General features: G+C 41.5%; 1 protein-coding gene and 1 long non-coding RNA gene across 5 annotated transcripts in view; one reads left to right on the top strand and one right to left on the bottom strand.

Moving 5' to 3' along the window:
- The window catches only part of LOC309702313 (uncharacterized protein), a 123,253-nt gene extending 106,959 nt beyond the window's left edge, over window positions 1-16,294 (top strand). For 2 of the 4 annotated variants that reach the window (XM_082526951.1, XM_082526954.1), the window contains exons 2-4: window positions 9,397-9,502; window positions 13,461-14,057; window positions 14,383-16,294. In XM_082526951.1, the coding sequence (XP_082383077.1) occupies window positions 9,485-9,502; window positions 13,461-14,057; window positions 14,383-15,075 (1,308 nt within the window). In that variant the 5' untranslated portion in view covers window positions 9,397-9,484 and the 3' untranslated portion in view covers window positions 15,076-16,294. Of the gene's footprint in view, window positions 1-7,191; window positions 7,437-9,049; window positions 9,116-9,396; window positions 9,503-13,460; window positions 14,058-14,382 lie in introns of those variants that run through there. The other 2 variants (XM_082526952.1, XM_082526953.1) reach the window with 2 other exon arrangements.
- The window catches only part of LOC309702532, a 31,417-nt gene continuing 23,394 nt past the window's right edge, over window positions 10,441-18,463 (bottom strand). The window contains exon 3 of the long non-coding RNA XR_014275595.1: window positions 10,441-10,870. This is a non-coding gene — a long non-coding RNA (uncharacterized lncRNA). The remainder of the gene's footprint in view (window positions 10,871-18,463) is intronic.

Genomic DNA, 18,463 nt, shown 5'->3' with positions numbered 1-18,463 from the left:
AGATCCAGAGGAGGTGAGCATCATAAAATGCAAAGGCCACTCCTCAGGGACCGGCCTGATGGCCAGAGGAAATCAGGAAGCCGATCGAGCTGCAAAGGAGGCAGCGGGTTATAAAGCATCACGACAGATGGTACAAATAACGGTGGAAGAAGAATCAGGAGTTAACATGCTAGAGGAGGCCAGGAAGGCCCAAGGGGAGGCTGCCCCAGAAGAGAAGGGGATCTGGAAGAGTCGAGGAGCCTGGGAAGAAGGAGGTCTCTGGCGAGGACCTGACGGTCGACCAGTGTTGACAGCCAACTTGGCAAAACAGAAGATTGCCGAAGCGCACGGCCTTGGACATGTAGGTGTCGCCCAGATGGGGAGACATCTGTGCCATTGGTGGCATCCCTTTTTGAAGGATATGATCAAGGAAAAGGCTAGGACCTGTCTGATCTGTGGGAGGCACAATCCGAAGCCAGTGATTAAACCAGAGGCAGGTAAGTTCCCCATTCCAGAAAGACCAGGTGAAGAGATTGTCATTGACTTCACTGACATGATTGATCCAGGTCCAGGAGGAGTTCGATATCTACTGGTAAGTGTAGATGCTTTGACGGGTTGGCCTGAGGCATGGCCTACCAAAAGGGAGGATGCAAAAAGTGTGATTAAGTGTTTAATCAATCATTACATCCCCCGGCATGGTTTCCCTAAGCGGATTAGGTCCGACAATGGGACTCATTTCAAAAATAAAGATTTGGCAGAGGTAGAACAGAAGCTGGGGTTACAACATAGATTTGGCACAGTATATCACCCCCAGTCGCAGGGAAAGGTAGAAAGAATGAATCTAAATCTGAAGAATAAAATTGCTAAGATTTCAGCTCACACGGGGCTAAATTGGGTAGCAGCCCTGCCAGTTGCATTGATGATAATAAGATGTTGTGTTAATCAATCCACAGGTTTCACACCATATGAGCTGTTGACAGGACGACAGTTTCCAGGTCCTTGGACAACAGTTCCGGCGGAAGAAAGTGTAAAAAGTAATAGAAAACATATTGAATGTTGGAAAGAATTAAAAGCTCTTGTGTCTAGTTTCACACAACAGGTTGGAGAAGGGGTGAAAGCGGAGGACAGGTCCATCCCCGATGCCAAGGCGGTGTGGCTGAAGGTCATTAAGCGAAAGTGGAGAGACCCGAGGTGGACCGGACCTTTCGAAGTAATTGCCCGAACCACCAGTGCTGTCCGTCTAAAGGGGAAAGGGGAGACCTGGTTCCATTGGTCTCAGTGTGCAGTCGCGGACGAGAGTTTGCTGGAGCTAGCCTCCACCCAATCGACGCAGGGGGGAACATAGAGCCAGAATAATACTCGTTCCACCTGTGCCACGGTCCTCCTCAGTAGTCTAACCTGAGTGAGGCGAAGAAAGAAGAGGAGCGTCACGCGCCAAGGAGGAATCCATTACAGGCTCTTAAATAGGCTAGGGCTCTAGTCTAAAGTAGTTGATAGTTTGAAGGAATCGTAATAGTTTTGTATGTTACTTGCATATTTTTATATTCATAACCTTATACTCTTTTTGTAACTTTATCTTTTTAGTATAAAGTAAAAGTAAACGAGCCTGGGAACAGTCATCATGAAATTGTGGGAAAATTGGAGAATAACGGGGGTGTTGGGGTTAATAAGTGTTATAACGTGTTTCTTTGTTTTTTGGCAGACAGGTGAATTGCCCAGACACAGAGGTCTATCCGCTCCTGAGCCCGAACCGATCAAATCGTCGAAAAAAGTCAAGCGTGCGGTTGGTTCAGGTGGGGATGATGGGTGTCTCAAAGCCAGTGGCGGAGTCGAGTTTGGGTATGTTAATGGATCTACAACAGCGTTCACATTCGATTTGTGTGAGGTAATTAAATGCTCGGGCGACGGGAATAGCTGGAGAACATATAATGTGTGGGTTTGTTATCATCCAATGATGTGTTACCCTAAGTCGGTGTGGGGCCCATCATGGGATAGTGACATCTACACCTATGTAACGGATCAGTGGTGTTCTTGGCAGGATGTGGTCGCGTGGACAGGAGTAGGATGGCAGCCAACGGTGCCACCGGCCCTTGAAGGAATAGCTATTCAGAGAGATTATTCTGTTACAAATAACCCTATTACTCTTTCCCTAGGACCATGGAGTGAACTCCCTGAACCTGGGTTTGATGGAGGTGCGTTTTATTTAGTAGTAGGGGTAGATAAAGTAGGGACAGATCCATTCGGGTTAATTCGGGTGAATTTATTTAATCCCAGGTCTAAACCGCTGGGAAATGACTCAGCACTGAATCTCACGGTGCAAACGGATCCCGTAGAGACAGTTACTTACAAGGATCCAGAAGAAAAATGGTTTGTTGCCACTGATTATACTAGGTTAAAACCTCAGGAGTTGATAGAGCGTGCCACAGGTTTTGGAGATAGGAATCTTTGGTTAGATTGGGTGGCTCAAAATGCTAAGGAACAGAAAGTGGTTGATTGTGTTGCTTGTGCTACCGCTCGACCACATTTGTTTACTGAACCCGCTCCTCTGTATCCAGAGGATGAGTGGGGATATAATTGCATGTTGAGATTAACTAGAGAGGCGGTGGACACAGGTAACTGCACCACTTTGTCAGGTTTATATCCGCCAATTGATAAACGCACACAACCAGGTTCATTCACACCAAAACGAGATAATTATACATGTTTTGAGTTTTCTACAGACAGAGTGAGATTTAGGCTAGGAAGGATTAATCCAAGCTGGTGCCAGAGGACAATCACAGGTAGGACTACCAATGATGTAAGTGACCCAAGCACAATTATAGGCACCTGGGCGAGAGGTGGGCTATATTATTATTGTGGGGAGTACACCCTTTTGGTGCAGGTTCCCTTGGGGAGTGTGGGAACGTGTGCTCTGGTGCGCCTAGCTGCACCTTTGATGCTCATAGGCAGTAGGCTAGAGACAATTCCACAGCAAGGTGCGGATGTGTCTACAGCCAGACGGAGGAGAGTGTTAAGGTTCGTTCGAGTTAGGGAAGAGAAGAAAGCAAGCCCAAGTCGAAGTAGGTGTCAAAAATAGTGATCTTTATTACACACTTTGTGCACTTAGTGTGGGAAAAGACAATTTGCAATCGAATCCTCTCGTCAACTGAAGCATCAGTCTCCTTATATTGCCTTTATGACATCACAGTTGGATCTTTACTGGAAATGATCTCAAATGATAACAATTCCCCGCCTATCCCAAAGTTTTCCCTTATATAGACATCAACTGCTACTCTTAAGAGAAAAACAAGTGTGTATTACATTGTGCATTTTGTGAAAGTGTATTTATCAGAAAAACTGTCCTCAGATGACCCTCCTATTATTACTAAGTGTGTAGGTGAACGTGCGTGTGTTACATAAGTGCGTGCATGTAAGTAGAGGCCGGCGTACGTGCAGAACTCCACGCAGGCCTGCCAGGGCCCAACAGGACTAGTGGGTCTGTATGGTGTGACTGCTCTGCTCTAACGTGCAACAACTTTATATAAACAGTCAGTGTGCATTAATATTTGCTCAAACTAACACAGATGTAATTAAAAGATTATACTGTCAACAGATTCAACAATGGTAAATGATTAATCAATGATAACTGATTGTGAGAATACAAAATAAAATATCTCCTGATCACAGCTGCTAAGGCCACACACATCAGCTGCCTTACATTTTAGTACCAGTTCATCTCTGACCATGGCAGCACAGTCTTTCCAGTACAGTGATGTTGGTGGGGACAGTGGGGACTGATTGTTCATTGGCTGTAAGCCGGTCACATGGACGTTTAACTGGTGCTTTGGTTGCTCTGTAGTCTGTTGTGCCTGTGAGCTGCTCCTAAAATGAGACAGATTATAATTGTCACCATTCTGTTAATGACTCTTATTATGTGCGCTCTCCTCCACTGTCACACTAAACACATTAAACCTTTATTTTGGTGTAAAGTCAGGATTTATTGGCTCTTCTTAAAAGCGTCATGAAGTGCAAAACTCAGCAAACATTATACAAAAGTAGATTTAGAAGCTGAACAGAACTGAAAACATTTAAAGTGACAGTCAGCACAAATCCAGCTGACATCTCCATCCAACCCAAGTCTTCATTTAAAGTCATTATAACTGTGACACACGTTTGTTACAGTATTAATCCTGCCTGATGCTGCAGGGCCAACATCATGAAACAGGCTCAGCATTTATTTCCATTATGAAACTTTATCATTAAAAACAAACCATTGTTCTGCAGTCGTCCCAGGACTGTGGGTCAAACGTTCTCTCCACATGTTTAAGGCTGAGCTCACTTTATCGTCTGCCTGAAGGAGGGAAGCAGATGTTACTAAACATCACAATAAAACATATGAAATGGGTGCACATGAGGAACGTCTGCACTGTTAAAGCCATGCAAACATCTTCACACATGAAGCAGCAACACCTCTCAGTTTAGCAGCAGCTGGTAAAAGCCACAGTGATCCTGGAGCCTCCCTGAAGGACTCGTTCATCAGTAACTGTCAGGAGGACGATTAAACCTGCTGCACACGTCCTGTAGTTACACACTCGGGAGGAAAGACGACGTCCTCGCTCTGCAACATGATCTGTGTTTCATCCAGGACGCTCAAACACAGATTGGTTTCCAAATATTAGACGCACTGGTTCTTCATGCGTTTCTACCTGAGCACTCAGAGTCATTTCTACAACAGGCCTCCTTCACCTGCTGGTGCCTCTGTTTCTGTGTTTGGCTGTTTCCATCAGTGCCTGATGTTTGTGATCTTTGATCTGTTCTGAAGTCTCTCTTTGTAACACAAATGTTGTTTGGCTTCTTTTGCAAACAAGGCAAAAGAACTTTAATGGATTCATTTGCTGATCTTATTTTCTGATGCAAAGCCGTCCTTTCAACGCTTTAGAAAGAAAACCAAACAATGTTTTTAAAACTTTCCCAAAATGTAAAAGCTATTAAAACCATAAACTTCTGCTCCTTGATCATGTGATTCTTCTTCTAGACTGTCTGTAATTGTTATTGCTGATTGTCAATAAAGTTGTTTTTTATAAGTTATGTTGTAAAGGAAGCTTGTGGCGAGGGAGGAGGGGCGACTAAAAGCAGGTTCATATAGTGGGAAAGTCCTCAGGTCATGTGAGGATATTTACTGATGCGTCAACACTGTCAGATAAAAGAACGGCTGCTGCATTTGTTCTCCCAGAAATAAGTTTGGTGATGAGTAAAAGAATTACAGATGATGTGGCAGTTTATACTGGGAGCTGGTAGTGATGTTACTGGCTTGAACTGGGTGGAGGACGCACTAATATGCAGGTATGTGGTTTGCTGGGACTCTAGCAGCGTGCTAGTGAGCACAGGTGATATGTCTTCAGACTCTAGGCAACATATTGTTTTTGATATACTTCATTTACTGTATAGAATCAAACACAGAGGAATAGAAGTGGATTTCTTATGGCTCCCTGTGAATATCGGTGTTGATGCAATGAACAGGACGATAAGTTTAAAAAGGTGCAGCAAGAAGAAGTCGTGCAGGTTTGACTATAAAATACAGTGAAAGTGAGGTGAAGAGTATAATGAAGGTAAAGATGAAGGACGAGTGGCAGGCACACTGGGACAGAGACGGGAAAGGCAGATATTATTATACAGAAAACAGTCGTGTAGAAGAAGCTGCAGCAGAGACCAGGATGTAATCTGGAGAGTCAGAGTTGGTCACACAGGCTTGAATAGCACACTTAAAAAGGTAAACATGACACAGGAAGTGTGACTTCTGTGGACCAGAGGAGACGTTTGACGGGTTGTTAGCGTCGTCAGGATGCTGGATGGAAACGCTGTGCCTGATAGGATGATTACAGGCTGGACTTTGTCTTCCTGTTACAGATGGATCCAGGCCCTGGATGACTGCTGGACACACATGACCCACACTAGGCTGCCTTCATCCATCCTTTCCTCCTTCACTGAGACTCAGAGTCAGCATGTATGTATTTATCAGTGATTTGAATCCTTTCATTACAGAGTGAAGTTAAAGTAGACGTGTGAACACACTAATAAACACAAAGGGACACAACTACTACTGCATGATGTAAAGCTGAAGTATTACACAGCTTTATGAACCTCCTGTTATCCTGGTAGACGAGTACAGCAATAAATCTTTTACTTGAACATCTTCTGGCTCCAATAAGCTTTGAAATGTGACCATGAAGTTAGAGACACACTGACTGAAACCCACAGCTGTGACTGTGGATCACATCCACACACAGTGTAGCTGCTGTCTCTGTGTGAGCCTTTGCACTGCTGCTCGCAGCACCGTTATATCACTCAGCGCTCGCTGCTGTTATTGAATCCACTTTTTACTGTCCGTGCAATCAAGCTCCTCTGCAGAGCTAGAAAATATCTTCGAACCAGTTTATGTGTTAGGGGATCCTTTGCAGTTGTGACTGTTGCCTCTGTTTTTGTCCTTTGGTTCCTGGGAGCCTTTTACATTTCCATCAGCAACAAATATCTGAACAGGCTTTATTGTAGGAAATACAGGATTAAATAGTTGTCATTATTTATTAGATGTTGTTAAAGATGATCAGATGCTTGTTTAGTTTAATGCTGTGGCTTCAGTCAGCATCACTGTGCTGTATAGTTTTATTTTTCTGATCCTTCTGTTAAAGTTGCTGAATAAAAGCTGGTTGGTCTGCACCTCACCTCTGCCTCGAGCCTCCTTCTTTAAAGCAGCAGAGGCTCTTCATTCAGGTATCACAGCTCGAGTTGTTCTGCAGGAGACCCAGAGTACTGTCCTTGGTCCATAATGACATTAACTTTGATTCATGTCAGCCTGAACGTCTGTGATGAACACACTATCAGCATCACTGACATATTTCATCATTTAAAAACACTTCCTGTCACTGTGGTGGTTACAGTGACATCATGCAGTTTGTGCTTTGACCTCCAGAGGGCGACAAATCAGCACAGACAGAGAGCTCCATTCAAACTTTGCTGCCATCAGGAATAATTCTTCAAATATAATCATCAGTGTTTGAGCAGTTATGATATCAGGGACAATCTAGACATGTGTGACAATACTGAACATGTCACATGACACACCTCAAACATCATGTGATCCACTCTCAGTCTGCACTTTCATTCATGACTTCATGAATTTATGATCAGTTTACTCCTGAAATATTCAAATGCTGCAGGGTGAAGAACAACAAAGTGCTGACACATGTTTGTGTTTCAAACAGGAAAACCAGCAGAAATAAATCATCTTTGGACAACATGACAGAGATTAGTGAGTTTCCAAGTTGCACTTGAATGCAGCACAGACAGATTCTGATGTTCGTGGTTGTAAACGTGTCCTCAAACGCCGCTCTGACTCTTTCCTTCCTGCTCAAAGTTCCTCTTTTCTGAACTTGGTGTTTGTGCCTGACGCTGATCGTCTCCGTGTGGAGCTCCGTGTGAAGGTAACGTTAGCAGTGTGTAATGTTTCCTGGCTAACATCAGCTGTGTGCAGCTCAGTTCCAGCACAAATCTGCCGCTCCATAGTTCACGGTAACGGACTCATGAGGTCGACCGTTAAACGCTCTCCCGCCATTTTGTCTGTGTGCGCGGATGTGTACGTTTTTGTTACCACTGTCATCTCATCAATAGCCTATTTGTAAAAGATCTCTGTTCATAGTTTAGTTGGATTTTAAAACTCTGTAGTTGGACAGTTTTATTTTGGACTGATGCTAAAATTCTTGCTGATTGTTTCTGTCGAGGTTTTGTACTTGACATCCGCCATTTTGGATGTGATAAGCTGTAGAGAGTGCGTCCAAAAAGAGAAACCAGAAAGAGAACCTGTTTTATTAATAACCTCTTGCAAATAGAAGAATATGAAAAAAACAACAACAAATAGGATAAAACCTTTAAATTACTTGAATTTTTAAAATCACCATCATCTGTTAACACAAATTTGATCATTTCAAATTTGTGTTTTCATTTTCTCTTCCCAGTTACTTCTTTCTCATTCTCTTCATTCTCCTTGTCACCTTACGTCTCACTCCTTAACTGAAGTTATAGTTCTAACATAAGAAGTCCCACCAACGTCCTTTATTTAATCTCTGTGTTGTCACAGTTATTATCATCAGATCAGACATGAGACCCAGACAACAACATAAGTTTACAAGCTAACATCATGTCAGCTAACATTAGACGATAGCATCATAAACTTTAAATTACTTTGCCTCTGATCAACAGTTTGATTACATTCTCACATCACAGGTTTATTTGCTAAGTGTGAGTCCGCCCACATTAGATCCACTTTTCAGCAGGTGGAATAATTTGTAGTATATAGGTAATACATCAACAATGCTGCCGTGGCTAAGTTAAGAATATTTAAAATGTCATTTCCAAAACTTGCATATGATCTGCAATTTGTAGCAGATCTACTGACTGTCACAGAGCAGCTGGAGCAGTCTCGAATGCAGGTCAGTGCACTGCTGCCCCCTGTGGCCAAGTGCCATAGCTACTGCTGGATGAACTCGTGACACATCTGCACCTGTTTCTATGAACACATTGAGTCTGAGTGGCTGCACTTACACTGGTGCATTCAACATATTGAAAGATGCCAGCAATGTGGATTGTCAAGACTCAAACCAACCATTGAGCAAAGACAGCAGCATCACTTGTTTCTGTTTGTTATACAGCCAGATTTACTCGTGACACACATGTGCAGCTGCTTTATCACCTATTCTGAATTTGTTTCAAGCACAATACATTTGTTACACATGTTGGGATATTGTGTTTGTTTTAAATGTTATATACCTGTGTGGTATGTGACTTGTGTTGCCATGACGCCAGGTCTCTCTTGGAAATGAGATTTTTAATCTCAATGAGATTTTTTTTTACCTGGATAAATAAAGGACTAATTTGTAACTTTCAGTGTTTTCCGGTCTTCCAAAAGAAAAAAAACCTTCAACTACATGACATGCAGTTGTGTATTTGTTTTCACCTTATCATACACTTGAAGTTTTACAAATCACCACTTCTTTAGTGAATATCATTTCAGTCTCAGACAATCTCGTTTCTCTTACAGAGGTTGAATGCACCTTCTGCGGATGGCGGTACCACACAGTGTGCGTGGACTTCCCCTGCACAGAAGGCAACTACAAATGCTGTGAATGCTAAATAAACAGAAACAAATGATCCCTGTTGTCTTTGCTTGATGATTGGTTTGAGTCTTGACAATCCACATTGCTGGCGTTGCATCTTTCAATGGCAGCAATGGCAGGTATCAGTGCTCAAAGCTTTTGTGTTTGTTTCCAACAAGTTGCCCACCTCGGGAAACAAAAATGTGTTCTTTTACTTGTCAGATGAACATATGAGACACTTTGACTCTTCAGTGCAGTGTGGAGCCTAACAAAGATCTGTTTTGTGTCCCAGCTGATCAGCAGGAGGAGGAGAGTCTGACAGAGCAGCAGAGGAACATTTTCAGCTACTTGGACTCAGCTCAGCCACTACAGAGGAAACAATGAGCTCAACACAGAAGGTGACAGACAGAGCAGGACCATATGACCAAAGATATTTATCACCATATACATTTGAACATTTGCCATAACGATGTAGCTGACGATAGAATTGACACCAGACAAAATACTTTACAGCTGCACAACTTTATTAAAAACCCATCAATGTATTTTCACTGAAACAAGCAGCTGTTGTTTATGTGCATTAAAGTTATATAAAAATGTAACAGTGCAAATGCAAATTCCTCGCTGACAGTTTAACCAAAAGGCGTTTCCAGTGGAAACTGGCCGACACATCCTGAGCATAACCATGTATAATATCCACTAAACTTCAGAAGAGGTTATACAGTCGTGGCCAAAAGGTTTGAGAATTGCATAAATATTGGAACCTGGAGAAGTTGCTGCTTAAGTTTTTATAATAGCATTTTGCCTGCACTCCAGAATGTTATGAGGAGTGATCAGATGAACTGCATCGTCCTTCTTTGCCATGAAAACGAACTTAATCCCCAAAACGCCTTACCACTGCATAGGGCTGCCACAAACGATTATTTTGATAGTCGACTAGTCACCGATTATTTTTGCGATTAGTCGACTAATCAGATCATCATCCATTGGACGTAAAACGTACAGCTTATTGCACCAGCAGCATCTGCTCTTATATAACTATCATTAGCTTACAGCTTTAAGTGTTTAAGGTATGTGCTAACTAAAAATAAAGACAAGATGGTAGTTTATTAAATTTTAATTAAATGTGCAGATTGTTTTGGTGAAGTTTAATAAACTCAGCCGAATTACTCAGGAACAAATAAAATACTGAAAAAAGCCAAACAATAACATTTTTAAGTTTATCTAAGTGACTTATATATCATGTTTAACCTGAGTAGGGCGGTGGGTTTGAAAACGATCTGCCGGGAGTCCGGTGCTCTCATGGCCCCCGGCTAGCTATCGACCTAGTGGGTAACAGACTTCTCCGAAAACGTCGGAGCGCTTTTGAAAATATGTGATGTCTTGATAAACTGAGCCGATATTTGAGGTTTACACAGCTACATTCTCGCCTGAAAATATGTTAAACGTTTATTTTGTGACCCAGAAAGAATAATAAGAGTAATATTAAAACTAACTAGCTGCCGCTATTGTTGGAAACTGCGCTGGGCCGCGCTATGAATTCTGGGACAGAGCTTCTTCTTCTTCGGGGTTTAACGGCAGCTGGCATCCTTGTACATGCAGTGCTGCCATCTTCTGTTTCAGTCCGTTATTACACTCTTAAATCCTGCTACTTATTCCTGCTTTTGGGATCTTACAAAGCTTCAAACGACGCGTCGACTATTAAATCAGTCGTCGACGATTTTGATAGTCGACGTAATCGTGACTAGTCGACTAATCGTGGCAGCCTTACCACTGCATTTCATTGCTGTCATCAAAGGACCTGCTGAGACCATTTCAGTGATCGTCTTCTTAACTCAGGTCAGAATGTTGGCGAGCACGAGGCTGGAGATCATCATGGCTGTATCCCGATTCAGGTTCTGCAGCTTTAAAGTCCTCAAGGGCCGCAGACTCAAAGACCGCTAAGGCCGAAGTGCGAGGCTCGTAGGCTCGTGAAATGGGACGTCTAGCCTCCGTCGCGCTGCCCAGGTTGCCTAGCAACCATGATACTAACAGTTATTTATATATATATATTTATATTATTTCTGAGAGTGTATCATGTAACACTATAGATCAACTTAGCTCAGAATATATAAAGCATATAAACAGTTACAGCAATATGATGCAACAAACACAGCAGCTGCTGATCCAAAATACTCAAAGCTTCATAGAACTGAAACCAACATTTATTTTTAGCTCCATCCTGCTGCTGATACAGACTTTAGGTTTCTGAACATTAAACTTGTTGCTGCCTTTCATAGTGTGTAACTTGAAGGCCCTGAGTACTTTCTCCCACACTGAAAACACTGGGATGATCACATTATTTGAACATTACCTAATAAGACTGATTCAGCACAGACAGTTATGTTAAACTTTCCTAGCAGTCCTTCACAAACAGGGAACAGTCTGTCTATTCTCTCCATCTGTCAGCTGCTGCTGGCTCTTCCTCCTCCTCTTCCTCACACACTGCTGAGTTTGTCCTGGTGGATCATCAGGGCTGCAAAGCCTCACAGATGATGTGCAGCAGTGGGTCCCTCAGTCTGTCCTCACTCTGGACACTTGCAGTCGTCACACATGGAAATCAAATGTGTGATAAGCTGCAGGATTCAAACACAAGTGTAACTTATAAACACATGTTCATACTTTTATTCCACAATCAGAGAGAAAGAAACAGAGAGAGAGTGCAGGACAGACACAGGTGACAGTCTCAGGTGTACACACTGCTACACAACAGCACCAGAGAAGCAGGATTTAGTGTTTGTGTTATTACGAGTGTAAACAAGAAGAGCTCCAGATGGTGCAGTGGACACATGTGTGACTGCTGTGATTACAGCATCTTTCTTTCAGCTTAACGAGTGAACCGTCAGCTCGTTCAAACACACGTTAAAGTGCGTTTGGCTCGACACCACCGAACAGAGGCAGCAATATAACACAGCTAACATTAACAGTGCAGTGAATCCTGCTTGTGCCGTGATGTTCAGGACTGCAAACCAAGCAGCATCACTGACTTTCAGCTTGTTGTGTTTGTGGATATATGACTGACTTTAATTATCCACAAAATCATCACATTCTCTGTAGGATTAAGGTCGACTATTGAACGGCGTATATTTTAAAGGCTTTAAAACCAAGTTAACGCTGAAAGTACAAACATCACTAATGTCACATAACTCTGCCGACAAGGCATAGCTATGGCTATGAAATGCTCTTTGTGTATCACTTCTTCATTATGAAAGATGTCATTAATGCACTAGTAATGTCTCATCTGGAGTATTGTTCAATCATTTGGTCAGCAGCTAATAAGACAGATCTTAACAGACTTCAGTTAGTCCAGAATAAGGCGTCCAGATTAGTGTGAAGATGTTCATACTATACTAATATTGATAAAATGCATAATAACCTTTCTTGGCTTCCTGTACAGGCTAAAATATTCTATGGCTTACTTGTAGTTCTAAAGAAAGCAATTCTGTTAAACACACCACATTTATTCTGCTCAGCTGCAGTATCCAGATGAAATACATCATCATATTACACAGTTTTCAACAAACTGCAATTTAGTAAATGCTCGAGTTAAAAGTAACGTTTTGTAAAACTGTTATATTTAGAGCAACTTTTAAGTGGAATAAGTTGCCTTAAAAAATTAGAGAATTATTCAAAACTTCAATGAACACTTAAAAGCCGATTTACAGAGCTTTTAGTTGTTGTAAATATTGTAAGACATGATTTGTTTTTGAAATTTGTGTAATGTGCCTCAATGTTATTGATATTATTATTATTATTATTATTATTGATTGCTTATATTTGAACAATTGTGAAACCTCACTGTGGATGTAAGAGTGAAATTATGTGGATATCTTGAATCCACTTTATTGTGTAATATTTTATGTGAGTATTTGACGGAAGATGAGCAACATCTGTTGTGGAAGCTAACGGGGTTCCTTTAGAATAAACAAACATAGGATTTATTATCACTGAATAATTCTGTATAAATCTATACAAATTATAGAAATATGTAATAGGAAACAACAAAATAATCTAAATTATAAAATAATGTGTGTGTGTGTGTGTGTGTGTGTGTGTGTGTGTGTGTGTGTGTGTGTGTGTGTACAATCAGGAGGGATGGGCATGATTTTAGTGTTTGAACAGTCATGAATTATCTTTAACAGCAGGTTGGATGTAATGTGTTAGAACTACCAGCAGGTGGGGATAAGAGACCTTTAAGGTGTTTGGTGCCACGCTCCACCTTCAGGTTTAAAACTAGTGTTAATGGAGGTTGAAGGTTGAGTTTGTTCCACGACTGCATTTCACTCACTGCCTCTGTTTGTATCTCTGTCACTGCAGGACCAACATGGAGCCAGAAGTCAGCGCTCTCAGGACGCCGACAAACCTCACAGAAGAAAGGGAGAGAAAAAACACACCTGTGACGAGTGTGGGAAGGGTTTTACTGTGAGGGCTAAACTAAAACAGCATCAGGTCATCCACACTGGAGAGAGACCGTTCAGCTGTGACTTGTGTGGAAAGTCTTTTTCCTGGAAGGGTTACCTAAAAACACACCAACTCATCCACAGTGGAGTTAAAGCGTACAGCTGTGATCAGTGTGGCAGAGCTTTTACTCACAGTAGCAACTTACAGAGTCATCTAGTTACCCACTCTGGAATTAAGGCATACAGCTGTGACATCTGTGGAAAAACTTTCAGCCAGAGAGGGAACCGAAATACACACCTACGCATTCACACCAGACATGATGTGTACTGCTGTGAACAGTGTGGCAAAGAGTTTATAACTCACACAGACTTACAACAACACATGTTTACCCACACTGAGGAGAGGCCTTATCAATGTGACCTGTGTGAGAAGACTTTTAAATCTCCACGTCACCTGAGACGACACCAACAGATCCACACCAGAAAGAGACTCTACAAGTGCAGCTACTGTGAGGTATGTATTTATATTGTTATCTTGTCATTTTAGCCTGACTGTTTGGAACAACTCTGCTCATTAAACTGTGTTAGCATGTTAGCAATTCTACTGCATGGAAAAGCAGCTCTGAGTGATTATTCAGATTTTCCTTTCAGTTATGATTTTAGTATTACTGTAGTATTATGGTGGTAGTATTGTAGTTATTGCAGCCCAGTAAACTGAGTGTGTTAACTGAAACAGTCAAATGTAGTTGGACGTCTGCAGAGATGCTCTTTATTTCAGGCGACGTTCAGGATACAAATGTTGAAGGACTGACTTACACTGTCTTTGTGTCTTTGTTTAGAAGCAGAGCGACACAGATGGATCCAGTTCTCAACCCTGTCATCACTGTGGTGGTGGGAAAGACTTTCATTGTGACCTCTGTGGAAAAACTTTCAGTCAGCAAATTACCCTAAAAGTACATCAACGTAGACACACTGGAGACAAACTGAAATACTGCAAAGAATGTGGGAGAAGCTTCACCACAACAAGTGAGTTAAAACAACATGAACTGATTCACAGTGGGGTTAAAAAGCACCTCTGTGATCAGTGTGGGTCATCCTTCACCACTGCAAGGGACCTTAAATTACACAAACGAGTCCACACAGGAGAGAAACCACACAAGTGCAGACACTGTGAGAGAAGCTTCTCACAGTCAGGTAATCGTAACATTCATGAACGTACACACATGGAAGGAAACTACAGCTGTGACCAGTGTGACAAGAGCTTCAGGAATCTCAGTTCATACTCTGCACACAAACGATCCCACGTTACTAATAAACTGTTTCACTGTTACCAATGTGCCCAAACATTCACCTCATTGTCTGCTCTGTGCAAACATCAGCGCGATCACTCAGGGCTGAAATCACTCCCATCACTGGATCACAGTGAATCTGAAGACACAGAAAGATCCTCTGGTTTCTGTGTCAGACTCAAAAAGCTTGAGATCAGGCTCCACAGAGTTCAGATAGAATCATTTAAACTTGTGTTGAACTGAACTGGTTGCTGGGCTGAACTTCTACATAATACAGATCTACATGGGATCTTCTTTTCTGTTTTTTACTGAGTTAGTTTTGTCCTTTTTTCTCTGTCCTGGTTTTGCTCGTCTGTAAATGATTGAAACTCAGTCAAATAGTTCATTGTTCTCCAGCAAAACGTTTTGGAAACTCATGTTTAACCTTTAAAACTCTGACATGTTTTAGCACACAAGGCTTCATCGGGGAGTTCACTCATGATTGGACCATGAGAACAAAGGTTTTTAGTTCTTTCAAAGAGAGTCTTGGAGATGTTTGATGTTTCTGTTTTTCTGAAACCACCTGACAGAAAAACTATTTTTCTTGCTTTATGTAGTGTGGAAGTTTTTAATGTTTCTTCATCTGTGATGTTCTTGAATGTGTTCACGTGAAGATGGTACAAATAAACTGTCCTTTCAGCTTTAGCTCCTAATTTATTCATTATTTATGGATGTAGCACAGCAGCCGTCTCTTGATTAACACATGGAGGGCTCAGGATCTGATGGTGTCGTCTCCCTAATTTGCCCACTCAGTAAATCTCACTCATGGCCAAGAAATTGAAATAAACCTTGTTTCCCTGCTGGATAGTGATCCACTGTAACTCTGCTCCTCCTTCCTGTTTAGGATTTCTGTGGCTGAAGTAAAATTCCCTCCATCCATCACTTATCCCAGCTAACCCAAAGTGAAATAAAGTTTTGCTGGTCTTAAAAAAGCATTACAATAATGGGCATTACCAATGCAAACTGAATGATACAGAAGATGAAAGAAGAGACTTTGATCAGTTAATAAAGCTCATGATCTGGATTCATTGTGGCTGCTACACAGATACTTCTGGGTCACTTCTCTCAGTTAGGAACCTTCCTCACCAAACTGACTGTTGGACCACACCCCTGGTTTCATGAGAAATTGTTTCAGCCATGATTTCTCTTCCTGTATTTCAGAGTAAAGACTGAAGTGACAAATGGAAGCATGTTTAAAAACACAATGTGAGAGAGACGTTGAGGTCCTTAGAAGTTACCCTGGGTTTTTCTGTCACCCTGCTAGATGTTACACACCTTGTTATTGTACTGATTTCTACTGCTGGACTACTCCTGCGGAGAGTAACAATACTCTTACTAATTAGCTCCCTTTCACAGCTTTGGGGATATTTATTTTTGTGTTTGCAGCGCTGTGAGCCAGAACAGCGAGAGAAAAATCTGCAACAGCGACAAGCCGAATGCTTACGTGAATCGCAGCAGCTGCACATGTGCTACGCTGAATTAGAGGATATCTTTGCTCTGGATTTCTATTTCTACTCTTTCATTTCTATATGATTCTTCTTGCATCTAAACAAAGATGATTCAATTTGCTAAATGTTGATGGCTCTTCGTGCTCAGGTGTAAATGAGACGTAATATTTGCTCTTGGTTTGGTTCTCCTGTACAGAACCTTGCAGTACAACAGAAACCTAAAAACATTATTTGTAGTTGTTATTCTTAGTTGTTCTGCTGCCTAAATACCACAGGGTCTGATTATGAAGTTATTGAGCTGCACATACTTTACGACCTGCTTAAGTTCGAGGTCACAGCGTATGTAGAGCAGCTGGAACATAATGAAGTCTACAAGGTTAAAGTTTTCTCTTCAGTTATTGTTCTTTCTGCTGCTTGGTTTGATGGAGCTGAGAGCTTTTGTTTTTATTATTGTTATTATAATTATCATTAATATTTTACTCTCTAGAAGCTTTAAAATAGTGTTTGTGTTTGAAAAAATTGATTTAAGAATTGAACAGAAACATCTGTCCTTCTGAAAATCGCCCAAAGGCACGGAGACAAAGTCAAAGGATGCAACCTGTAACTTTCTCTTCCTTCATGTCAGGACCATCATCCATGATTTATATAAAATGCATATAGCAACAGTAGCACTTTAGTTTGGACTTTATGATTTCTGTAACTGGAAAATATTATTTTGTTTAAAGACAGAAGTGACCGCATAGTTGCAACATCAAAGGGAAATATTAATTAATTAGCATTAAGTATATTTGTTGCTTAAGCGTTTGCACTATAACTTAAGTAGGATTATAACTTTTAAGGAAGGAAAGATTTCAGATATTTAGTTCACTGCTTCAGTTATTTTATATTATTAAAACATTTACGTTGGTCAAACATGATGCTCTAAATCAAATAAAAGTTTGAAAATAAATGATGTATTTTTAAATGCTGCAACAAATGTTCACAAAAAGTAACTATAATTAAAACCAGTTAAACAAAATCAAATGTTTGAATCATGCTTAACCAAATGCCAGGCTGGAGAGCTGAACCTAAAGTATACGTAGAAAGATTTCAACATCTGAGCAGTTTTTAATGTTTTTATCACATATAAATGTCACAGCAGTGGGTCCTGGCCCAATGCTTTGTGTTTTTGGTTTTCTTTGACTCTTGTTTTTCTTGCTTTTTGTTCTTCTTATTTATCAGGCTCTCAGTAATCTTAGTTCTCCCTCCCTCAGTGTTCATTTCAGCCTGTGTTTAGTTTCTGTTCCCGTGTCCCATGTTTCATCGTTTCATGTCGAGTCAGCCCTGTCTCTCTGTTTCCTGTGTCTCCCCAGTCAGCCCCGCCTCCCTCGGGCACTCATGTGTGATACAGAGTAATAAACCTGACTACATTTACTACACTCTCTTTATTACCTGTTACTTTAAAATTCATACACTAATTATGTCTGCCCATCTCTCTAATGTGAAGGTCAAAGGTCAACATCCCAGTGACATAAGAATAATCCCAAAGGGGCAAAGGCAGCGGTTAATTTAGCACATTTAGCATTAAGGGTACAGCAAGGATATACTTTTACTTATTGTGGCAGGGGTGTGGTCTCTGGCCTGCTGCAGTGGAGGCTGGTGGCGGGACGTTGGACGGCACAGGTGAGGGTGATGGAGCTCATGACTCTCCCCTTTATAGTGACGGAGGAGACTGGCGTGGGGCAAGCGTGTAGTGGAGGAAGCCGAGGAGAGAGCTGGTTTCTGGCTACAAAGAAACCAGAAAAGATTGCTCGTGGTCAAATGTCAAAGGAGCTTGCAAAGAAAAGCGTCTGGACTTCTTTAAGTTACTTGAAGACGTTTCACCTCTCATCCGAGAAGCTTCTTCAGTTCTAAGGTCAAATGGTGGAGAGTCCCAGATATAAACCTAGTGGGAGTGACCCCCCACAGAGGGACATATGTGCATGTATGCAGGCAAAGACCTGCAGTTAAAAAAAAGCGCCCCTCGACAGCCAAACCCATCTGTTCTCTAATTGGATTGTTACATTGTTGATTGACATGACATTGACCAATCAGATGAAAGGAAGAAAAATAGGGTCAAAATCCGTACTTGTAACTTGCAGGGTTTTTTTTTCTAAGTCCACACA

Source organism: Aulonocara stuartgranti, assembly GCF_965226115.1.
Source record: "Aulonocara stuartgranti genome assembly, chromosome: 3".
Taxonomy (NCBI): Eukaryota; Metazoa; Chordata; class Actinopteri; order Cichliformes; family Cichlidae; genus Aulonocara; species Aulonocara stuartgranti.
This window is presented reverse-complemented; position numbering and strand designations above follow the sequence as displayed.